The 24061-nt window shown below is 60.5% G+C and overlaps 1 protein-coding gene across 1 annotated transcript; it reads left to right on the forward strand.

Annotated features, from left to right (window-relative positions):
- The first annotated feature begins 480 nt into the window (after positions 1-480).
- Positions 481-15237, forward strand: TSPAN32 (tetraspanin 32). Its single transcript, XM_041723024.1, has 9 exons — positions 481-547; positions 1249-1363; positions 2148-2245; positions 6183-6257; positions 11870-11971; positions 12498-12584; positions 14172-14255; positions 14506-14597; positions 15061-15237. The coding sequence occupies exons 1-9, from the start codon at positions 482-484 to the stop codon at positions 15209-15211; spliced, it is 870 nt and encodes a 289-aa protein (XP_041578958.1). The 5' UTR covers position 481; the 3' UTR covers positions 15212-15237.
- The last annotated feature ends 8824 nt before the right edge of the window (positions 15238-24061 follow it).

The raw sequence follows: 24061 nt of genomic DNA on the forward strand, positions 1-24061 counted from the left end.
TCACATCCTGTCTCCCAAATTCCTCCAAAGATCAAGCCTTGGGCAGGATTCTCCTTGATTACTCCCAGGATGAGAAGCTCACCCTCTGCAGCTGCAGACACCTTCCCTTTACTCACACCTCCTCCCACTCCCTCCCAGGATGTGCTCTGAGGCCACATCAAGGACAAGGCCGCACCCTTGGGGGAGAGGGTTTGCACCCCAGGGGTCCTGGTGCCCCGGGGCCAGGGCTGGGGACAGCAGAGGGTGGCAGGAGCAGGCCTCACTGCCCCTCCCCTCCCCATCTTCCGCATCTTCCAGGGCGACCAGAAGCTCAGTTCTCTGGGTGTGTTGACAAATAGAGATACTGGCAGGGCACAGCCTACCTCCTGGGCAGTCAGCTGCAGTCTGAGGCCCCCACCCAGCTGGAAACCACAGTGGGCGGGGAGGGGCGGAGAGAGGAGGCGAGGAGAGGAGGGGAGAGGAGGGAGGAGAGATGGCCACCATGGGGCCCTGGAGTCGGGTCAGGATGGTCAAATGCCAGATGCTGGTCACCAGCTTCTTTGTCTTGGTAACAGGCTGGTCGGGTGGGAGAGGTGTTGGGGGTGGGGGGCCGTGTTAATGGACCTCTAGTACAGGGGTCCCCCCACACACACCCAGCCCTGCCCCTGGGACCTGCACCTGGGGCCTCCAGCAGGTGACTGTTTTGGCAGGATGTCCCTCTGGGCCCCACCAGGCAGCATGGGGCCTAGACGAGGCCAGGGGGCCTTAGGTGGCTGGTGAACTGGTGTCGGAGGGGGCGGGGAGAGGGGGCTACTGGGTTTGGGGGGGCATTCCCCACGGTGCAGACAGGATGATGATCCAGGGTTCTGGGTCCTTGGAGAAACCACACAGTGACTGTATGTGGTAGGGGGAGGGTGGGGGATGTGTGTGCATGTGGTGGGTGTTGTGTGTCTGTGTGTATTGGGGTGTGTGTGCTGTGGGGGTGTGTGTGCATGTAGTGGCATATCTGTGTGGTGGGGTGTCTATGCTTGTGTTAGGGGGTCTGTGTGTGTGTTGGGGTATCTGTGTGTGTGGCGGGGTGTCTAGGACAAGGCCTCCCGGAGACCATCCTACAGAAACACCCAGAAGTCCCAAAGCTGAGCCTGTCTCAAGCAAGACCATGAAGGTGGAGGGAGGTTGGTCGGGGGACTCAGGAGACCCAGACCTTGGTCTCTGGGCCTCGTGTGGGTCCAGCCCTGCCCCCACACCCTGGGTCTGCCCCACCCCTAGCTGCTGGGCCTCTCTATGGCCACCTTGGCAGCCCTCACCTACTACGAGGCCCACTTTGCTGTCATCGGCCACGCATCCTCAGACAAGACTCCGTATGAGGCCATGCACCGCTGGAGTAAGTAGGGTCATGTGGCTCCTGTAGGGGAGGGGGCTTCGGGTGCAGAGGCCGTTGGGGAGACATCCCAGGCTGGGGGTGTGGGGGCCTCCTAGGGGAGCTGGGCTGGGTTGACGGTGGGTCGGGTGGAGAGGGCCACCCTGGGGTTATCCACGGGACAGAGCCAGGGGTCTGGGCCACAGCTCCCCCATCTACCTCCCGTCCTACTCTGGGAGCCTGGGGACAGGTGTCAGTGTCAGGTGGCATCCAGACGGCCTCAGTGTCCTAGAGGGCTTCCTCCAGAGCAAAGGGACCTGGGCCTGGATGCCCTTTGGGGGCTCGGTCTCAGGCAAGAGCACAGGGAACGGTTACCAGCCGAGGAGGGCTGCCGTGGAGGAAACTCAGCCCCGCGGGGTTAGGCTATGCTCCCAGCCCCAGGTGTCCTGCCCCTCAGGCCCCAGGGTTTGACCCTAAAGCCTGAATCCTGGGGCAGGAAGCCTGGGCCTTGGGCCTGGATGATAAGAATGAACAGCCTGCACTCGCCCGGTGGCTTCTGAGATATCCAGCTCTCCCCCCTCCAAGGCTGGCCATGGGCAGGAAGCAGAAGTGGCGGGCAGGGCCTCTGGCCTCCCTCCCTCCGCCTTCTGAGCACTGGGGGGAGAGGGAGTGGGTGACGGGTGTCACAGCTCTGCCTGAGCGGGGCTCCTGGTCTGTCTACAGCTTCCAGAGGCCCCCCCACCCCAGGTGTCCCCTCGAGTTGGACACTGATGCAAGCCCAACCTTCCTCCTCTCTGTCCCCACTCAGCCTTCTACGCCGGCATCAGCCTGGCCGGGCTCCTAACCGTGGGCGCCGTGCTAGGTGCTGCAGCCACCATGAGGGAGGCGGGAGGCCTCATGGCTGGGGTGAGTTCTCCCTCCCTTCCCCCCCACCCTGGGATGGGATCAAGAACGGGCAGGGCGGTGAGCCCAGAGAGCCGCCCCCCCCCCCACCGTGTCCCCACAGAAAGAGGCTTGCAGGGTGAGTGCCACCCAGGACCCCATCTACCCCGGCCAACCAGGGCCCCTCTGCCAGGCCCTGCTTCACCCCAACATCCGCAGGGTGGGGTGAGGAGGGCAGAGCAGGCCCTCCTGGGCCTGGGGGCCATCGTCAAAGGCCCAGGGAGGGTCTGGTTCTGCTACACTGGGGGCTCTGGGAATGCTTTCCATTTCCTGTCACTGAGGCCACCAGGGAAAGCAGGAAGCCCTTCCACAGACTAAATTACCTGGAGGTCTGGGCTCGAGCAGGACCCCAAGGGGGCCTGGAGCCTGCACTGCTCCTGTGCAGCTGTGGAGAGGCTCTGTCTCCCCCCCAACTTGCCCCCATTCCTGCTCATCCCCTTGGGCCCGTCTTCGTTTGCCTGGCTGTCCTGTTGCTCCACCTGCCACCCCTGCCTCCCTGAGATCCATCCATCCTGCCCCCTCAGGGCACAGGTCATCCTCTCCTATGGGAACCTGGGCTCCCACCTGCACCCTGCAGCCCCCTGGCACCTGCCTGCCCTGCTTGCGGCCTCCCAGGACTCCTCGCCCAGCCTGGACCCAAGGACCTGGAGGTGGAGGTCCTGCAGAACCAGCCAAGAGGGTCCTTGGCTCCGTGCAGGATGGGAATCAAAGGCGAGCCAGACTAAGTGAACGCAGAGTGTACTGAATTAGCGTGAGTGAGAGACATTGTCACAGACGAGTGTCAGTGACTCAGAAGAAACAGGCGGGGGAGTCTCTCCATCACTTGGGCTTGGGGGTTTACATTGGAAAGGGGTCCAGGGTAGGCGTCCTTCAGGAGGCCAGGGAGGGGTCTGATCAAAGGTGAGCAACAGGTGGACATTAGGAGTCATTCACAGACCCGACGGTAGGGAGCCAATGCCAGCGTCCTCCCTGGCTTATTCGACCCTAACGTCCAGGGACACGATGGGGGTTTGGTTCTTCCTAAATGTTATCAGGTGTCCGGGGGGCCCAGGGCCACAGTCAGACATCTACTAAGTTTCTCGCCTCCCCCTGGGAGTGGGCGCCCAGCTTCTTGGGTCTACGAGGGGGGTCACAGAGCGGGGTACCTGCGACCATGCAGAGAAGCGGTAGAGAGAGGGAGCCTTTCTAAACCCGAGTCCCTGCAGCTCCCCCATCGCACTGTCTCCTTGCAGCTGCCCCCCACTCCCTCGGCCCCCTCCAGCCACAAGACCCCCACTCTCCTGCCCGCAGCCCCCACCCCACCCTGTGAGCTGGGCTCCCTGAGGGTCAGCAGGTTCCAGTCCAGCCTGCGTCAGCAAATGTTTGAGGAATGACACCTGCTTTGTAAACTTCTGCAGGAGCAGGGACACCGTCATCTCCTGAAGCTGCAGCCCTAGGTGGCTAGGCTGGGGTGGACCCAGAGGAGCAGAGCGGGAGTAGACAGGGGGCCCCCAATGGGCTGGTAGGCCAGGCAGGGCAGGCAGTGCGGGAGGTCCGTCCGCGGCCAGGAGTCAGGGAGGGTGGGGAGGCCCAGTGGGAGCTGACGGGGCAGGTGGATTGTCCCCCTGGAGCGGAGCCCTAGGCTTGGGGCCTGCCAGAGGGGCGCGCAGGGCTGGCAGGCAAGGCTGTAGCAGGGCCGGCTGAGGCCTGCAGAGTCCCGCGTTGGGGCGGCGGTGTCGCCACCAGGGGACGCCGTGGTGCTGGGCCCAGGCTGTAAGCTCCAGCAGGCGGAAGGTGCTCCCATCCCCAGGCTCCCACACCAGGCTGCCTGGCTCCTGCCTGGCTCTTCCCAGCCCAGATGCTAAAGGGAGGCGCAGCCCTGGTCTGAGGGCCTGCAGACCGCACTACAGGTCAGGGATCAGGCTGTGGGAGCCACAGGCTGCACCCAGACCCTGTCCTGGTCCCCAGCCTAATGACCCCGAGCGGCCTGCACGCCTGCATTTTCATGCGCCCATGGCGTCTGGCACGTCTGTGTGTCTGTATGTAGTGGTGTATATGGAGGGACGAGCAAGCAGGGAGACCCTTTCCGACGTGCTGGGGCGCCTGGTGGCCGTCCCGCCTCTTCCTGTCCCCACCTCCTCCGGCCTCGCCCCACACAGGCCTCTCCAGCAGGAAATTGCCTGGCTGCTGGAGCAGAGCTAGCAGGGGCGGCTGATTTATTTATGCATTTTATTTACAAGGAGCAAGAAAACACGGGGCTGGGCCCAGCTGCACCCAGCAGCCCCCTGCCTCCTAGGCCCTGGGAAAGCGAGATGAGCCTCACCCAAGGCCCTCTCTGCAGGCCTGTGGGTGGAGGTGGGGAGATGACTGGCCCTCTCCTGAGGCATGAAATGATTTCTGGAAAATGCTGGTCCCCTGGGCTGGCTCAGGGCCTTGAGCCTTGAGGCAGTGTTGAGCGATGGTTTCCAGATGGAGAAGGAGGCCCTCAGCCAGCCAGGAGGAGGAGGAGAGGGAGGAAGAAAGTAGAGGAGGGGAGGGAGGAGTAGAAGGAGGGAGGAGGAAGGAGAGGGAGGAAGGGAGGGGAAGGGGGAGGAGGAAGGCGAGGAGGGGGAGGGAGGAGCCATGTCCTGGAGACAAGGTCCCCCGCAGGCCAGGCGCCTGGGCAGGCAGGAGGAGCAAGAAGGCAGAGCCAGAGGCCCCGTGCCCACACCAAGACTGGGGGCTGGCGGGGTGGCCCGCTCTTTCTCGGCGCCTGGCGTGACTGTTTCTTTGTCCTGGCCTGGCCCAGCCAGTGTCTGTGTGTTGGTCTGTCTCTTCATTCCGCTGGTCATCCATTCTCCTGGGTGTCACCCAGCGATGAGGCCCCTGGCTGGGGAGAACCCGGCCCCTGGCTGCCCCAGGCTGTGGACAGGCCAGGCAGGGGTGATGTGTCAGCCCAGCCAGTGACGCAGAGCATGGGGCAGCGGTGCTCTCACAAAGCCCGCGTGGTGGGGAGGAGGTGATGTAGACACATCACCCTCCAGACACCTAGGCAGCAGCCAGATGAACTGCCCAGAGCAGGACACATGGCCGGAGACCCAGGTCTGAGGGTCACCAGAAGGCCAGTGGCCAGTCAAGCTCTGGGTGGGGACAACTCCCCAGGGCAGCATATAGGTGGAGGCTCCTAGTCTGGGGTAACCCTCTGAAACTGCCAACAAAAGAGCCCTGAGCGTGTGCAGTTCTCAGGAGAGGGGTCCCTAAGATTCCGGGCTTCTGCACGCAGGAGGCTCAACAGCTCCAAACTCCCGACCAACAGGAAGAAGGGCACTTTGGGGCTGCTGGGGATGGGAAGACATTGCCTCCAGAGAACTCCCATCTCCAATATTGGGGTGCAAGAGGGCAGTGAGTCAGGCGGCTGCACAGGGTTCGCCCTACCCTACCTTGGGACGCCCCATCTGCCCTGCTCCATCTAGCCAGAACTGTGGGAGTCCAGCTGAAGAGGCTGGTGCTCCACCCAGAGGCACGTTCCAGAAGGTGGAAGCAAACCAGCTCTCTCTGCTGGGAACCTGCAGAAAGCCCCCCACCGGGCCAGGACAGCGGCAGCCCCAGAGCCACTCCGCCCACCTGGACCCTCCTAAAGTGCAGATCCTCAGGCTCAGTGCCCACCCCTAGAAGCAGCCCCAGAGGGCCAGGGGCTCCATCATCCTGGGGACTGCCTCCCTCTCTGGGGGCGGGGATGTGGCTCTGCCATTGATGTGCCCTTGGGAGCCAAAACGGGCAACAGGGGGAGACCTCCCAAAACAGGGAAGAAGGGATGGGAACAGTGTGCCCACAGCCCAAGCTCTCTCTTGTGGACAACAGCCTGAGGGGAGGGTCTGCTGGCCACCTAGAGGTGGCCCGCCCACCTGGCTATATACCATGACCTGTGGCTCCTCTGTCCCAGGGCTTCCTGTGCTTTGCCCTGGTGTTTGGTGCCCTGGTGGAGGTGGCCTTCTGGAGATTCCACAACCCCACCCAGGTGAGTGCCCGGCCCTGCCCCCCTCACACAGCAGAGTGGTACCTGAGCCCATAAAGTCACCCCTCCACGGGAGAGAGACCACTCTGGGGGGACATCCTCTGCGTGAAGGTGGGTGGGCTTCTTTGGGGCTGGGGCAGGAGCTTCCAGGGAAAAGGGAGCAGGTACAGGCCTCAGAGCCCCTCCCACCCCCTACAAAGTCCCCCAGCCCTGCCCTTTGCTGGGTCCAGGAGTTCAAGAGGGGAAGAAGAGCAGGGGGAGGAGGGTCCCGGCTGACCTGTGGTGTTGACTACAGGGGTCACTGTTCCAGAAACTGGCCCAGAAGGGGCTGTGCTCCCAACCAGGTCCTGCCACTGTCTGGGTCCCTTCCCCAGGAGGACAGCCACCCTTCAGTCCTGGAGTAGAGCTTCCATGTTGGTGGTGACTGGGACTGTGATGCCCATGGTCATGGTGGGGTGGACACCCCCTCAGGAGGTGGTGCCTGCCTTCCTTTATCTATCCATCCATCCATCTATCCATCCATCCATCCATCCATCCATCCATCCATCCATCCATCCATTCTTCCTTCTGTCTATCCATCCTTCCATCCATCCATCTGTCTTTCCTTCCATCCATCCATCCATCCATCCATCCATCCATCCATCCATCTATCCTTCCTTCCATTCATCCATCCTTCCTTCCACCCCACCCACCCACTGAGCTCACGTTCTCTGGGTGCTTGCTGGCTCAGCAGGACGTCAATGCACTCAGTGTGAGAGGGCCCCTGTCCCATTTTGGGAGGTCAGGGGAGGCCCCAGCTCAGGGATAATGTAGTCACTAGAGCCACAGCCCCCAGAGAGCATACATGAGCAGGGCTTGAAGTCTGACCCAGGGGAGTGGGGCAGGGCCACAGCTTGGAGAACCCTGTGGGGCACTGGGGCCAGAGCAGCCAGGTCCTCCACAAATTCTGTCTGAATTCAGGACCCCGAGATTGAGCAGAGAGGCTGCCCGGGGAATGGGGCTGGCCAGTGCCTGTGTGGAGCTGGCCCCTTCAAGACCAGGGCTGGGGGGTCAAGGCCAGGATCCTTGTCTGAACAGAGGAACTGGGTACCCAAGAGGCTTAGAGAGAAGGGCCCCAGCAGGATCATGTGTAGGGGGCAGCCCCTAGCCCAGCTGCTCCCAGGCTGAGGCCTGAGGGACAAGGCACCAGCCTTCCCCCAGTCTCCAGCAGTGGATGAGATCCTGGTGGCCTGGGCCCACATTCACCTGTGAGAGTCCAGACCCAGGCAGGACCCTCAGGGTGGCCTGAGAAGCCACAGGGCCAGCAGGTGCAGCCGTAGAAGGAGAGGAGGACCTGTCTGCCCTGACTCTCTGTGATCCCCAGCAATGCATCCTCTCGCTGGGCCTCAGTTTCTCCATGTCCTCCACAAGGACCAGCCCAGGAAAACCAAGGCCAGTCTGCCTGAAATGTACTCAGTTTCTGGCAAAACACTGTGCAAGCAGCAAGTGACAGGCCTGATATCCTGCCCATGTGTCTCAGGCCTCAGTGGCCCTTGGCCTCTCTGTCACCCCTGCCACCCCCCTCCTCTTCCACCCGTGATGGTCATGCAGGGGGCAGAGGCTCGCAATGGGCAGCTGGGTCGGGACACTGGGCCTGGTTTGTACCATGTACTTACAGCTGTGTGATACCCTCTCCGGTCCTGACTTCCTTGCCCTCAGAAATGGGCCTCGTTTCCCCCTCTCTGAGCTCCTTGGATCCATGAGGCTGAGTCGCCAGGCTGAGCCTGGTGGTCCTGCAGGGAGGTGCTCAGGCCAGGGGGCACACAGCCAGGTTCCCCTGGCATAACAGGGGCAGGAGAGTCCAGGAGGATCCAGCCCACCACCCAGGGCACATTGCCCTGAGTCAATGCCTCTTCTCTTCCCTGCCCAGGATTTCCCCACACTGCCCACAATGCCCCTAGCATCATCTGGGGTCGTGCCCTCATGACCAGGTAGGAAAAACTACATTTCCTCTGGCTGTAAGACTCTTGGAGGGCCTTGGTGCCCCCACAAGGTGACCTCGGTCCCTGGTGGGGTTGGCCAGCAGGCTTGCCCCAGGAGAGCCAGGTGGGCTAGCAATTCCCATTCACCAATCTGGCCCACTCTGGGTCTGGATCCCAGTGTGGGTGGGCCCAGTCAGGCCACAACCAGGGTGCCCTGGGGCCCCAGGCAGCTCTCCTGAGGATGGATACATCAGTCCTTTCTGCTCTGACACAGAGCCCCAAATCCTGGGTTCAGTAGGGGAGGGGCCATGCAGGGGCCATAGGCCATAGGCCAGCTGGGGATCCCACTCTGAGAAGGGGAGGGGGTGGAAGCAGACAGCTCCCAGAGGCCTCTTCTCCATCCCATCCTCAGCCACCAGCCCCTACAATATCATCCTGATCTGGCTCTCAGGCCTCAGTTCTTGGCTTTGCCTGACCCCACCTGGGCGCTGGGGCCTCCTCCCATGCCCGAGGCCTGGTGGGCCCCATCCACCTTCCAGTACAATCTGCATGTGTGTCCAGGCCCATGGGGGCACACAGGTGGCCTGGGCAATGGAGCCCTTGCTTCACTCTCTGGGGTCAACCTCTCTACCTGGTCCCTTCGGGCAACCAGCTGCCTTCCCAGGCCTCAGCCTCCACCCGTGTGGAAGGGGCAGGGAGACCGAGACCAATGAGGGGCTGCCACACAGCAGGAACAGGGCAGGTGTAGGGCTTGGTGGGACTATTACAGAGGTGTCTGGATTGGCATGGGGGGGTGCCTTCCATCCTGGGTCTCCCCCGGGGATCCAAGCAGGCCCTTCAGCCCAGGATGCTCCCAGCCCACATAGGTCCTTGCCCCAGGCTCTTTTGTCCTCCAAGGTCCTGCTGGCAGCCCAGTGACCAGAGACAGCCAAAAGGCCAGCCTGCTCACCAGAGGTGTGGGCAGGCCCCCTCACCCCCACCATCCCGCTGCATCTCTCTGGACAACCCCCCACTAAGATATCCTGAAATACCGGGTCCAGATAGCAGCCCAGGGCAGCCCCACAGATGGGAAGCCAGAGATGCAATCAGAAGGGACCCACCACGTATTTCTGTGGCCTCAAACCAGGCTGCAGTCCCTGGGGGGGCTGTGAGGGGGTGCATCCACCACTCGCAGGGTTTTCCAGTGGCCACTCTGCTGGGGCACACAGAGCCCAGAACTGGTGAGGGCCAGCATGCTGGGCCATGCGGTGAACACAGAACCCAAGGGGGCCACAGCTCCCCTGCCCCCCGACGCACCTGCACCAAGCAGTGAACTGCCTGGTCCAAGTCCTAATTCATGCAAGGATTAAGTACAGCAGTGCAAGGATGAGTGTCCTTGGTGGCTCCCTGAGGTCAGTCTTTCCTCCCTGACCATCCCACCCCTGTGCAGGCTCAGGCCAGAGCTGACCCTTGAGCCCACAGGCCTGTCTACAGACCACTTGCAGGTCACCACAGGCCACCTGGGGGCCGACCACACTTGCTGGAGTGTCCCCAGCCCCGGCAGCCTCAGTAGGCGATGGCAATCAGGCAGGGCAGAGAGACTCACAAAGCCCAGAGTGATGGAGGGGTGCACCATGGGGAGCTGCAGGTATCTGAGACGTGCCGTCTGAGGGGCAAGCAGTCAGCGGCCCCAAGATCCTCTCTACCCCTGCTGCCCCACATCCATCCTGGGAGGCACCCCTGAAGTCCTGGAAGCTGGGCTTAAGGAGGGAGGACCACAGAGCTGGCGGGGCCTGGTGGCCTCCAAGACCATCGGGCCCACCCCAGCTTTCTCCTGGAGAAACACGGCCTAGGCTCCTAGAGCACCCTCAAACCCAGTAATGGGGGACAGAGGCTCAGGCCTGTGGAAAAAGTCCAGCCTGTGCCCACTCCCAGGCCTGGGGGTCTTGGGTGAGGGGTATGGCTTTGCAGGATCTGCTTCTTGGCCTGAAGCAGGGGTTTGCGATCCCTGCTTCTGGAGTGATGGGGACAGACCCAGGTCCACACACGTCCTTATGCCAATGTTATGATAGTGAGAGCTGGCCACAGGGCACCTGGCTACTCCCTGGGCCCTAGTGGGGGAGATGGAACTGGGAGGGTGGTCTGAGCTGGCCTCTTTGTCTCAGCCACTTGCCCGCTGATCCCAGGCCCCCTCTGCTAGGCCCCCAGCCTCACTGGGACCCTCCCATGAAGACACAGAGGGCTCCTGGTCTCAGCTTCATTTTAAACTTGAGGAAACAGGGCAGCCGCAGTGGCCCAGCAGTTTAGCACCACCTTCGGCCCGGGGTGTGATCCTGGAGACCCAGGATCCAGTCCTGTTTCGGGCTCCCTGCAGAAAGCCTGCTTCTCCCTCTGCCTGTGTCTCTGCCTCTCTCTCTCTCTCTCTCTCTCTCTCTCTCTCTCATGAATAAATAAAATAAAATCTTAACAAAAATAATAAACTTGAGGAAACAGGCAGAGAGAGGGCCACTAGCCAGGACACTGCAGCAGCGGTGGCCAGCTCTAAGGCCTGTCCTCCAGCCCAGGACGTGCCTGCCTCCCAGCAGGGTGGCTGGAAACCAGCTGACCCAGTTTGGGATGACTTGCAGTGCAATGTCTCAATGGGAGGGCCAGTTAGTGCCAGAAGTGGGGGCGGGGTGGGGATGAAAACCCCTCTGGTTCCTGCTGAGGCCTGGGGGCTGTGGACACAGCCTTGCCAGAGTAGGCACAGGCATCTGTTTACCCCCAGCTCTCGAGGGCAGCCCCGAGCTGCCATCACTGTGTCCCAGCCATAAAGCATGGCACAGCACAGGGTGGGGAAAATGGTAAGGGAGGGCTCAGGGTTTCTGAGCAGGGACAGGAGGCATCAGAAGGCTGGGGGCTCAGAGAAGCCTGGCCTGTGCCAGGAGACTGTTGACTCCAGAGCAGTCAGGGAAGTCTTCCTGCAGGAGGTGAGATTCCAGTTTGTCTTTGGAGGACTAACTTGGCAAGTGTTTGCATTTGGGGGAAAGCGGCATGAGCAAGGGCAGGAGAAGGTACTTAGGAGGGTGGAGTCAAAGAGGTCTGGGTGATGTTGGGATGTGAAGTGAAGGCAGCCCCCAGCCCCCACCTTCCTTCCCCATTATCTGCCTCATCTGCCCAGAGCTGGCCCTGGATGCCCACGGCTCCTTTGGTCAAGAGCCTTGCCTGGAGCCCAGCCACCTGGGGTTTTTGACACCCACCAGGTGGTTCTGGGGAGCTGAGCTCCTGGTGGGAAGCTCCCCCACCCCCCCACCCAGCCTTCTCTGCCCAGGCCTGGCCATTGGCTTTCCCTGCCTTGCAGCCCAGATCAACAGATGTAGGGTGGACACTTCCCTCGGCCAGGCCCTCCATGCTCCAGAAGACCAGAGCTGGAGGTGCGCGGTGGGGCTGGGGCTCTGGCATATTGTGTGGGAACCCTGCCCCAGCCCTGTGGCAGCAGTGACCAGGCTTGTTGGGAGAGGTCCCCACAGCTGAAGTCCGGGAGCCGCAGTGACCAGCCTCCCAGGAGATCTGGGCTCTGCCCTCGGGGAGCCCTGCCTTGTGAGAGGAGGAGGACCTGGGCCAGGCCCTACATTTCTGGGAGCTGTATCCGGAAGGAAGGGGCTTCTGGTGAAGAGATCCCCGATTTCCGCGCAGGTGGAGGATGCTGTTTTGGACACTTACGACCTGGTGTATGACCAGGCGGTGAAGAACGTGTCTGGCACCCCACATCAGCAGCTGGTGGCCATTCAGGACACGGTGAGCATGTGGGCGTCGGCCTCCGCCCAGAGTCCACTAGCCTCGCAGGCCACCAACGCCCTCTGGGGTGAGGAGAGATGTACACAACCTCTCACCCTCTCTCTCTGACCATGGCAGGGCTGGCCACCTGACCTGGGGGCCCCAAAGCAAAATGAAAAGGTTTCTTGCCCCCAAATGATCAGGAATTTCCAGTTGGTGACAGCACAGCATTAAGCAGGGCCCCAGTGGCCACAGGGTCGCAGCCCTGGTGGCTGGCCCTGGCAGATGTGCCGTCCACTGGGCTGGGGGTGTGCAGTGGAGGGATGGGACGAATTTGCAGGGAATGACGGTCCCAGCCCTGTGTGTATGGAGACGCCATCGGGTAGGGAGGGCCAGGCTGCCCCGTACCTGGCGCCCCCGCAGACACAGCACATGGCCCTGGCCTCTGGGGATGGCCCTGCTGGACCCCCACCGCCCCCCTATGGCCCCTCATGCTGTTCTTGCATCTCCCCCACATTGAACACCCGTCCCTCCCTATGTCCTGCAGTTCCTGTGCTGTGGCAAGAGCTCTCCTTTCAGCCTCCTGGGGGACCTGGAGGTCAGCTTGTGTCAGGGAGAGGAGGCAGCCAGACAGGTGAGGCCTGGTAGCCATGCACTCCGTCCCTGGGCCTCCCCGTCCCAGACCCAGGCCACCCACACTCTGTAGGGCTCCTGGAGGTGGTAGTGAGGACTGGACTGGACCCCCAGCTCCTTCACCCCCTCACATGGCTCCAGTCTGGGCTCCCCTAGGCCAGGCCTGCTCTTAGAAGCCTCCAGAAGCACAGGGGGCGGGGAAAGACAGACACTGGTCTGGAGGGCACTCCTCCAGAAGGAGCCGGAAGGGCATTCCATGGAGGGGACAGGGAGTGGCAGTGGCAGGCAGGGGCAGGGAAGTCCCTTCTTCCCCATGGCCCAGAGAGGGGCCTGGCACCTCCTCCAGCTCCCCCCCACCCCTGCCTCTGCCCGCCCTCCCGCTCCCCTCCCCCGCTGTCCAGGAAACAAACCCACCCCTATCTCTGGGAGAGAGGCTCCTGGCTGCCCTCCAACAACCAGACAGGACGATGCAAATGGCTTCTGGCCCAGCAAGGGAGTGAGCCGAGCTGCGCCACTGACCCTAGAAGGGCGGTTTGCAGGGGAGGGGAGGGTGTAGAGGAGGGCCTAGCATGCCTGGGAGGGGGCTGAGTGTTCATGCCTCCCAGGGAGAGGCCTCAGGTGCCCATCTGCAAAGTGGGGCAAGGGGTGGCTTTGTGATTCTCTGGAATGGCAGGGTCCTCACGGTAAAGGCCACGGAGGGTGGGTGTGGGCCCTGGAGCCACCCTTGGCGGGGGTGGGGGGGTGGGGGGGGTAGAGATGGAATCCTGTGGGGTGGTCAGGCCCCTGGCTGCCTACCAAGAGGAAGTGTGCCCACTCGGGGAGGAGGGGCCAGTTAGGAGCCATGATCCCACAGGGCACCCAGGCGGGCTGCAGGGCTGGGGCCCGAGGCCCCTGGGACCATTTCCCGTGGCCCCCAGAGGCCAGATGTCCCAACCTCCAGGCCAGCTAGTCAGTCCTGTGGCCCAGGTGGGAGCTGGGGCAGGACTCCAGCTGGGGCAGAGGCCCAGGTGGCAGCGAGAAAGCTGGAGGGCCCAGACCCTGTCCAGTAAGGTGTGGACAGATGGACACATGAACAAACACCACGCTAGCCCCCTCCCACTCTGCACCTCGGATGTCCTGCTGTGCTTCCTTCTCCCAGCCTGCCCCAAATCCTAACGTTTTCCCCCAAGTCAAATGCCACCATCCAAGTGGTACTGAAATGTGCTGGTCACCTCCCTCTGATCGGAGAGAGACCCTCTGTGGGTGCCATGCCCTGGGGACTTGCTGAAAGCCGGGGCTGGGGCAAGAGGCTAGGATGGCCCAGGACCCCAGGCCCACCCAGCAGCTCTGCCTCTGCCCCCTGCTCACCGGCCCTGGGCCAGCTCCCTGGCTGACATCCCCTAGTTTTGGCCTGTCTGTAGTGCCTTTCCCCAGAACTCTGGAGTGGTGGGTGGTCCACCCCAGCCCCCACCGACTTCCCATCACCCTAGCCTTTGGCTTAGGTGGGCACAGCAGGCCGTGCCTTGATGGAGCCCTGTCACCCTGGGCAGGAAGGGGCAGGGAGGGGCAGCTGAGTGGGTGCTGTGCAAGCTGCCCTTCCTCTACTCAGGACTGCCTGGTGGGGATCAGGAGCTTCCTGAGGATGTACGGAAACATCGCCTCCATCCTGACCGGCATCGGCCTCACCGCCATGGTACTCTTGCCCTCCCTCAGCCCCCTTCCCGCTTCCTGCCCCTCCACCTGCGGGTCCCCCACCACAGTGGAGGGCAGTATCTGCTCTGGGAGGCTGCTGACCCCAGGGAGAGTCTGCGGGTGACAGCACCTGCCTCGCTGCCTTCCCTGGACAACCAGGAGCCCTGCAGAAGCCAGGGCCTGCCGAGGCAGGCAGGGCGCCCCTGCCCGGGAGCCAATGGTGCTGACGCGGACGCCTCCGCCATCCGCAGGTGTACGCGATGCTGCTCAGCTCCTTTCTCTGGTTCGCCATCCGCTCTGGCTGCAGCTTGGACCGCAAGGGCAAGTACACGCTGAGCCGGAGGTAGGCCCCCCGCCTGCCCACACCCCACCTCATCCCCCCAGGGGCAGAGGCCGGCCGCAGGTGGAGGGGGCTGGGTGCTCAGGCTGGCTCCCTGGCCCAAGAGCACTGGTCCTGCCCACCTCTGGGATGCTCTTGCTCACCCCCAGCCGGCTGGGGCCCTTGGGCCTGGAGCCCAGGGTGATTCTCTAGGGTAGGTGCTTCAGGGGTCGCTGGCCACATGGAGGGAGGGGGGCAACCAGGGAGTTGCCAGACCAGTATGCACTCTTACAGCCCACGGAGAACCCCATCTTGTCGCCCCACCCCCCACCAACACCTGACCTCACAAGTGCTCCCCATGTACAAGGACCAGGGGGATCCCAGACCCAGACCCCCAGGCCCTCTGCCCTGCCCTCCAGGGCCCCTTTCTGCCCAGGCATCCTACCTGGCTGCAGTGCACAGCCTCATGGTCCCCTCTGCTTCCCAGAGCCCCCGACTGCCAGCCCCAGGAGCCCAGCTTCTTCCGACACTCCCCGGGGTGGCCTGTGCTCCAGCACCCCACTGAAGTGGATGTTCCCCATGGCCACCTGGGTGCAAGCAGCCCGTCGGGTTGTCCTCAGCTGCTCCAGGATAGCTGACACCGTTTGAACCACCTGTCCCACCCCCTGTGTGCCCAAACCTGAGCCTTCCACGGAGGATGTGGGGTGTTTTGTGCCACATGGTAGAGAGACAGGGGAGGAGGAGGAGGCTGGCCCACATCAGCAGGCTTCATCTCATCAGACAAAAGGATTTCGGGTCACTCACAGACTCTGTGGGATCAGGCTGGCAAGTGGTCAGAGAAGCCACAGGGCAGGCTTGATGGGACACTGTGCTTAGTCTCACGAGGCCAGAGCCCAGGGGCACGCGGGGCTGAGCTCCCCACTCACTGCAGGCTCCGCGTTGGCAGAGCACAGGTGCAGTGTAGGAGAGACAGCCCCCCTCCTTGCCAGCCGTCAGCGGGGACTGCCCTCTACTCCCTGAGACCCTGTCCTTCTCACGAGAGGCCTTCCAACTTCCCCCACCTTGGCGGCAGCAGAGTGCTCTGCATCATGGGTCCCTGCGGCTGCGTGAGGTCCCCCCCCCCCCCCCCCCCCCCCCCCCCCCCCCCGGCAGCCTCCTCACCTCTGGCACAAACCTCACGTTTCCAGGGACACTGTGTCTGCAGGTGCCAGGACTCGAGGCAGGACATTTGGTGTGAGTGCAAGAGGGCGCTATACAAGTTCCAGGAGCCAGGCTGCCCCCTGGGACACCCAAACCACCTCTCCAATAAGTTCTCTAACCATCCCCGAGGGTGTACCCCCAGCACCTAGCAAGACCAACAAAGGGGGTTTGTCCTCCAAAACAGAAGGACCGTTCTGTGACAGGCAGCTGCAAAAGTGACACCGTGACAAATACCCACCTCAGTAGCCCCCTTGTGTCTCCAGTGCCGCACCTGCATGTGCACACACACACGCTCTCGCCTAATGTAGTGCCAGCAGCGCTCCTCCAGCTGAAGACCTTGTCCCCAGACCAGGACACCCCAGAGTCTCACCGGTCCTGCCTTCGGGGACAGAGGGTCTCTGGCCATGTGCACTGCCCCTCTGGTCCTGTGCTGGTCAGCCTGCCTCCTACAGCTCTCAAAGTATATTTTAAAGATAACAACCAGCCATGCCCATGTCCTCTGCACAGCAATGGTGGGGTGAGAGAAAAGAGGAGGGGATTTTTTTTTTAATTTTTTTTTAAAGATTTTATTTATTTATTCTTGAGAGATAGAAGGAGAGACAGAGCCTAAAACACAGGCAGAGACAGAGCCAGAGACACAGGCAGAGGGAGAAGCAGGCTCCATGCACCGGGAGCCCGACGTGGGATTCGATTCCGGGTCTCCAGGATCACGCCCTGGGCCAAAGGCAGGCGCCAAACCGCTGTGCCACCCAGGGATCCCAAGAGGAGGGGATTTAATTAAATCCTGTAAACCAGGGACTCGGTGGGGTGGGAATGTCTAGATGGTCATTAAGAAATGGGATGATAGAGATCCCTGGGTGGCTCAGCGGTTTAGCGCCTGCCTTTGGCCCAGGGCCTGATCCTGGAGACGTGAGATCGAGTCCCATGTCTGGCTCCCTGCATGGAGCCTGCTTCTCCCTCTGCCTGTGTCTCTGCCTCTCTCTCTCTCTCTCTCTCTCATGAATAAATAAATAAGATCTTTAAAAAAAAAAAAAAGAAAGAAAAAGAAATGGGATGATAGGGCAGCCCTGGTGGCCCAGTGGTTTAGCACCGCCTTCGGCCCAGGGTGTGATTCTGGAGACCTGGGATCAAGTCTCACATCGGGCTCCCTGCATGGAGTCTGCTTCTCCCTCTGCCTGTGTCTCTGCCTCTCTCTCTCTCTGTTTCTCTCATGAAAAAATAAATAAAATCTTTAAAAAAAAAAAAAAAGAAGTGGGATGATAAACAGACAGTAGTGGGACAAGATGCCCAATACAGCACCATCGAGGCTGGGCAGGGCCCAAGGGACTGGACGCCCTGATGCTGACCCACCGATGCCAGCGTGAAGGATCATGGGAGCTGAGGGAAAGCAGACCTGGGAGTGCCCGGGGGCGATAATTAGACACTGGACCATGATAAAGATTGACTGGGTGCCTGGGTGGCTCAGTTGGTGAAGGGTCTGCCTTCAGCTCAGGTCATGATCCTAGGGTCCTGGGATCGAGTCCAGCATTGGGCTCCCTGCTCAGCGGAAAATCTGCTTCTCCCTCTCCCTCTGCTCCTCCTCCCTGCACATGCTCATGTGCTCTCTCTCATGCTCTCTCTTTCTTTCTCTAGCTCACACTCTCTCAAATAAGTAAATAAAAATATTTTTTAAATATGTTAAGACTGATGGAGGGCCAGGATCCCTGGGCCCTCCCTCCCTGGGGTGGAGAATAGAAGTCCCCAGGCTCCTAGACACAGGAACCCCATGCACCGTGGCAGGAAAACCCACGGTATAGCCCTGATGTGGTTGCCACCAGACCTGGAGATGGCCACGTGCATGGGCTGGCCGAGTCCCAAGAGCTGGAGCCTGTGAGCAGGCCTCCTGCCAGGTGTCTCCTCTTCTCTTAGACTGCAATCTGGGGTCTGGGGATGGATGTGGTGTCTGCCTGGTGGTGTCCCCCACCTGGCGCCGTCAAACAGTAGGCACGCAGCCCTGTCCCTTGAGCAGCATCCATGGGACGTGCTCCAAGGGAACCTGCCCAGTGCCTGAGGCCATGTGATGTAGGAGCCAGACACTTTCTGTGGCCACAGCCCCATGTGGATCCTCGGCTGGAGTGTGGGCACCCCCCGTCGATGGCCACTAGGACATGGAGCAGGAGAAGCTCCATTTGAGGGGCATTATTACCTTCATATTGGATGCTAACTGAAGCCGCCCCAGTGACCCAGGGTCTCGGGTGAGCCTAGAGAAGCGCTCTAACGGAGCCGACGGGGGTGGCGGTGGCTCTTACGGTACCATGCTACCTGGGGGGGTGCCAGGAGGTGGTGCGGGCAGGGAGCCCCCAACACACACACGCCCAGTGCAGGCTCCAGAACTGTGGGAGGAGGGCCAGACTCTACTATCCCTCAGACAGTGCCCTGCGAACAGATCTCGCCCACTGATGAAGAGCCGCTGGGGCCCAGGTGAACAGACCAGGTTCTGTGCTGAGGCCCAGGTGCTATCAGAGGAGGAGGAAGCAGACCAGTTCCACCGCCGCCCTGCATGCTGCTTTCCCGCCACAAGGGAAGGATTGAGCAGTTGGGAGAAGCCCCAAGTCTGGTTTCTGCTGACTCGTGGGCCATGGCTAGCAGCCGGGCCATGTGGTCAGGTGGGCGGGTGATGGAAACCAAGCCTGTGGGAATGACCGAGGGAAGTGCACCAGGGTGCCTGAGAAGGACGTGTCGAAGCCCGTCGGGAGGATTCCGTCCGGGTTTGGAGGATGACGCATCCACAGCAGATATCCTGGAGTGCTCCCTGGAGGTGGAGTGGCTGCGGGGGCAGGGGGCCATGCAGACATGGGCCAAGCCTACACACATTCCTGGAGCACCCTCTGAGACACCAGGTGCCAAGAAGGGCTGTTCTGTCTGCCACAGAGGGAGACGGGGTGCAGCAGGCTGGGCGGCGGAGGCCCTGCTGGGTGGCCCTGAGCACGGCTGGCCAGGGACGCTGATGCTACATTTGAGGTCCCAGGGCTGCGGATGTGTCCCGGCCAGAAGGGACACTGGCTCTGGGCCGGGCTTTGCTGACCGGCAGTGGACGAAAGCGCTCGGGGTTTTCCTGGAGCAGGACACAGGGCCCCGAACTGAGTGCAGACCTTCATTTCTTCAGCCCATGGGGCTCACTTCATAGCCCCTGGCATCTGACTGCAGGCAGGCAGGCAGGCAGGTGGAGAGCTCTCCCCTCAGGCCACCGGGCAGCGAAAGCGGTGGTCGTGGGCAGCACGAGGGCCTTCACGCATGTGTGCTCACACGCAGTGTGGCTGGGGCTAACGGAGAGGCCCCTGTCCTGGGGACAGACCGTGTTTCCCGTGGGTCTAGAGAAGGGGTGCTGGGGGGCACATGGGCGTGATGACTGCGCTCTTCTGTTGCTACCCAGATCTACCCGGTCATCAGACCAGGGCTGCAGCCACTGGGGCCAGGGCGGAGTGCTCCCCGAGCCAGAAAAGGTAGCGAGGTTTTTGAAACCAGTGTCAGCCTTCCCGGAGCCTCACCCCACCTGGCAAAGCAAGGGTCTCAGTGAAAACAGCTCTGTGGCGCGGGGATCAGGATGAGGATGGACGGAGGGGAGGCACTGCCCACGCAGGGCGGCTGGGCGGCCGGGCCTCAGGGCCCTTCCAAGGATACAAACAGAGAGAAGCAACAGGAGTGGCTGACGGTCTGGAACCAATGATGACCACGTAACAGGGGAGGTTCAACATTGCATCAAGAAGGTGGGAGGCCATGCTGCCTCTTAGCGCCATGATAGTAGGAGGCCCCAAGGACAGCCCGTGGATGGCCAGGGGTGCCCCTGCCCTGGGAGCCCACAGACCTGGGCCGCCGGCCCCGGAGATACCCTCACAGGGTATGACACCCGGACGGGCCGATTCTACTACTGTGCCACCCACTGTGAGCTTTGTGATCATTTTCCTACAAGGATCTGGTCAAAGACCAGGGGTTGGCCAGCGACGTATGTCATTAAAAATGAATATTTGGTTTTATTTTATTTTTTCAAGGATTTTATTTATTTATTCATGAGAGGCACAGAGAGAGGCAGAGACACAGGCAGAGGGAGAAGCAGGCTCCCTGTGGGGACCCCCAATGCAGGACTCAATCCCAGGATCCTAGGATCTTGCCCTGAGCCAAAGGTAAACCCTCAACCACTGAGCCACCCAAGCAACCCCAATATTTGGTTTCAGTTCCAGTTCTGGGCACACAGTTCCTATAACCCTTGATGTCTCTGAAGCAGTGAGAGTGTCTTGTGTGTCTCCATGGGGTAACTGGTGGCTTCAGGGGCTGGTCTCCGGAGAGGTCAGGCATGCATAGAGCCCTGGGGCATAGAGCCCTTGGGAGCGAGGAGGACAGGAGACTGAGTGACGCCCCAGTGGCCAGGCCCATAATCACCCTGCCCAACCAGGGGAGCCAGCATGTAGGCCTCAAGCCATGGTCTGGCTGGTGAACCCATGCAGGTGCCAGAAGAGGGCATCCAGAGAGTGCGTGGACGTCCTGTGGTCCTTCCCCAGCACCTCGCCGCCCACAGGCCTTCCAGAGCCTGGACTTGCAATCGGTGCCCGAAGTGGGAGCCACCCTGTGGGCCTGAGCCGCTCACCTGTGGGGTCTGACGCCCATCCTTGGCCAGGTGAGTCAGAAACTCAGAATCGGCTTACGGGCCCTTGGCTGGTGTCCAGAAACTCAGATTCAGTCGTCAGTGTTGGAAAGCAGGCTGGAGGGGCCACTGTAATGAAGCTGCCAGGCCGCCCACACACCCTCGTGCAGCCTCGGATGGATAAGAACCTGCCCACCCGCTGGAAGAGTCCCATGCCCACTTCACCTCCTGCCCAACCTGCAGGCCTGATCCCTCTTACTTCCTAACATTTCTTGTTGCTTTTGTTTCTTATGATCCAATTGGCCAGACTGTTGGTTTTATTTGCCTTTTCAGGGAAGCTCCTGGCTGGGGGCCCTCTCCACCGCACCCCTCCCGCCACCACTTCGCTGGCTTCTGCTCTCGACTGTCTCCCTTGGTGGCTTCTGCCGAGCATCTTCCAGCTTCTGCAGCTGGCAGGCAGCTCAGCTCCTGGACCTTGGTCCCAGGTGAACCTCAAGACCCACACTCCCTGGTGCCACTTTGCTGCAGCCCGCAAGGCCTGAACGCAGCTTTTTCAGTATCATCTGTCTCTAGGTATTTTCAAATTTCCATTGTGATTTCTTCTTGGGGCTTTAGTTGTTTGGAGTGAATGTTTTAAATTATCTGGCTCTTACGTGTGGCCCGTGGGAAGCCGTGTCCTCCGGCTCATGGCGGGCATCGGGAGGTTGGGCTCCAGGTGGAGGACGGCCCAGGCCAGGCCCACGTCCGCCATCCGCTGAACACCCTGGCCAGCCTGGCCCAGCTGTCCATGGGCCGCAGCCTGCCTGGACCACGTGACAACAAGCTCCCCCTTCCTCCTGTGGTCAACTGGGGACTCTCACCCCACTGCAGGCTTTGACTTACTCCTGAGCACCAGAGATAGGCCCTGGTGCCATGAGAAGCAGCCCAAGCCCCTGGCCACGTCCCTGCCACCCATCCCTTATCTGGTCCCACTACTACCCTACCAGTGCCCCGGCCTGGGAGGTCACAGGCTTCCCAGGTCTTCCTTGTGGCTCTTCCTAGAACGGCCCCTCTGGACTCCACAGAAAGCTTGCAAATTCTCCAGAAGCTGCAGCTGGACCTCACTCAGAGTTTCTGCTCAATATCTGCCCCCCAGGAGCCGTCAGGTGGCAGGCAGCAGCCCCCCACCCTAGCACTAGGTCACTTTCAGGCCATAAGGATCCAAACTCAAAAAATGCCAAAGGAGTAGCTGAGAGACTGAGCGGCTGGGCGGCAGCCAAAGACCAGCTACTGGGCTGATTGGAAACAGAGCCCCAAGATCTGCCAGCTGCCACCTCTGTGCTGGTCTCAGCCCTGGGGCTGCAGCTCCTGCAAGGCCACTGCTGAGGACCTCTGGGCACCTCAGGGCTGCCCAGGGTCGGGGTGTCAGGGTCTCTGGGCTCTGGAAGGGGAGCCTCGCCTTCCCCACCTGCCAAGCTTTCCCAGGTCCCACCCCTGCGGCCCAGCCTGGGGGGCCCTTCACAGTCCCTGCAAGGGTGGGTCCTCAGAACCCTCCCTGGAAAGGGCCCCACTGTCCCAGAGGTGTGCCCTCACCTTGCACACAAGCTACGGCCCAGAGCACCAGTACTAGAGGCCACAGGCAGACCCTTGCTCTGTCTACCCAGCTGGGCTCTTATCTGTCCACCGGACAAAAAAGCACTAAGCCTGGCCCAAGGCAGTGGCAGCAGCCAGTGAGGGAGGGAGGCCACCAGTGGGCAAGGGCTGGAAAGTGTGGCCAGTCAGGGATGGGAAGTCAGGGGTGGTGGGAGCCACCCTGGGGGGCGGGGTCCTGGCCCAGCTAGTGGGCCAGCTGCTCAGCCTGGCTGTTGTTTAACTGAATGTGTTGGCTGTTGTTTTCTAAATCAAGATTTCCAAAAACTTATTACGGACAGAATGAGTATTTCCACTACTTAGGATAAAGCAAACACACCTCCTTAAATCCATAAATTTAGGTGCTTGCGGTTGCTGTGATTAGACTTTCCTGAGTTTCTTTAGCAGGTTTGCATGCATGTTTGTGGAAGCATCTGCAGCCTTCTCTTGGGAGGAATTCCACATTTTCCAATTTCCTCCTTTCCCGCCAGGTATTCATTCCATTTTGCATTCTCCATAGAAGCCTGGATCCGTGTAGGATGCCGCCAGACATCCTGTGGTGCCTCCCTGGCGTCTAACTCCCATAAGGACTCTAGAATCTCTGCAGCGAGACAAGCTCCAAGCTGCAAGGGAAGTGAGGAGGCACACGTGTATATGTGCACACTTGGGTGTGCATGTGCACACAGGTGTGCACGCGTGTATGTTGGGCACAGATGACATTCCATGCAGAGGAAATCAAATGCTCAACTGCCTGAAGGTGAGAGACCCAGTGTGTAGGAGCAAGGAAAGCTGCATGTGGCATGTTATCGAGGTCACGTGGTTCAGGAGCGGAGATGAGGCAGGTTGGATGCCATCAAGCTGGGGTGGCCGCAAGGGTGGACAGATGGGAGACAGGACGAGGCGATGTTGGTGTGCACCATCCCGTGTTCTCTTCCTGGGCACCTGACTGCATCCTGGCCAGCGGATGTGGGCAGGAGTGGCTCCTCCAAAGCCCCAACCCCATCCCCCGGCACTCCCTTCCCCTTGCACTCCAACCCTGGAGCCCTCATGCCCTGCTGGCCTAGCTCAGGATGGAGGAGGGCTGCCTCATACCTGACTGTGCCAGGAGTGGCTTACAGAGCAAGCAAGAATCTTTTTTTTTTTTTAATTAATTTTTATTGGTGTTCAATTTACCAACATACAGAAAAACACCCAGTGCTCATCCCGTCAAGTGTCCACCTCAGTGCCCGTCACCCATTCCCCTCCAACACCCGCCCTCCTCCCCTTCCACCACCCCTAGTTCGTTTCCCCGAGTTAGGAGTCTTTATGTTCTGTCTCCCTTCCTGATATTTCCCAACATTTCTTTTCCCTTCCTTTATATTCCCTTTCACTATTATTCATATTCCCCAAATGAATGAGAACATACACTGTTTGTCCTTCTCCGATTGACTTATTTCACTCAGCATAATACCCTCCAGTTCCATCCACGTTGAAGCAAATGGTGGGTATTTGTCGTTATTAATTGCTGAGTAATATTCCATTGTATACATAAACCACATCTTCTTTATCCATTCATCTTTCGATGGACACCGAGGCTCCTTCCACAGTTTGGCTATTGTGGCCATTGCTGATAGAAACATCGGGGTGCAGGTGTCCCGACGTTTCATTGCATCTGAATCTTTGAGGTAAATTCCCAACAGTGCAATTGCTGGGTCGTAGGGCAGGTCTATTTTTAACTCTTTGAGGAACCTCCACACAGTTTTCCAGAGTGGCTGCACCAGTTCACATTCCCACCAACAGTGCAGGAGGGTTCCCTTTTCTCCGCATCCTCTCCAACATTTGTGGTTTCCTGCCTTGTTAATTTTCCCCATTCTCACTGGTGTGAGGTGGTATCTCATTGTGGTTTTGATTTGTATTTCCCTGATGGCAGGTGATGCAGAGCATTTTCTCATGTGCATGTTGGCCAAGTCCATGTCTTCCTCTGTGAGATTTCTCTTCATGTCTTTTGCCCATTTCATGATTGGATTGTTTGTTTCTTTGGTGTTGAGTTTAATAACTTCTTTATAGATTTTGGAAACTAGCC

This window comes from Vulpes lagopus, chromosome 11, assembly GCF_018345385.1.
Source record: "Vulpes lagopus strain Blue_001 chromosome 11, ASM1834538v1, whole genome shotgun sequence".
NCBI lineage: Eukaryota > Metazoa > Chordata > Mammalia > Carnivora > Canidae > Vulpes > Vulpes lagopus.

Coding starts and splice junctions, on each gene's coding strand:
- TSPAN32 (XM_041723024.1), top strand. CDS start 482: ATGGGGCCCTGGAGTCGGGTCAGGATGGTCAAATGCCAGATGCTGGTC. Junction 1,364..2,147: donor TGAGGCCATGCACCGCTGGA/GTAAGTAGGGTC, acceptor GTCCCCACTCAG/CCTTCTACGCCGGCATCAGC. Junction 12,585..14,171: donor GAGAGGAGGCAGCCAGACAG/GTGAGGCCTGGT, acceptor TCCTCTACTCAG/GACTGCCTGGTGGGGATCAG.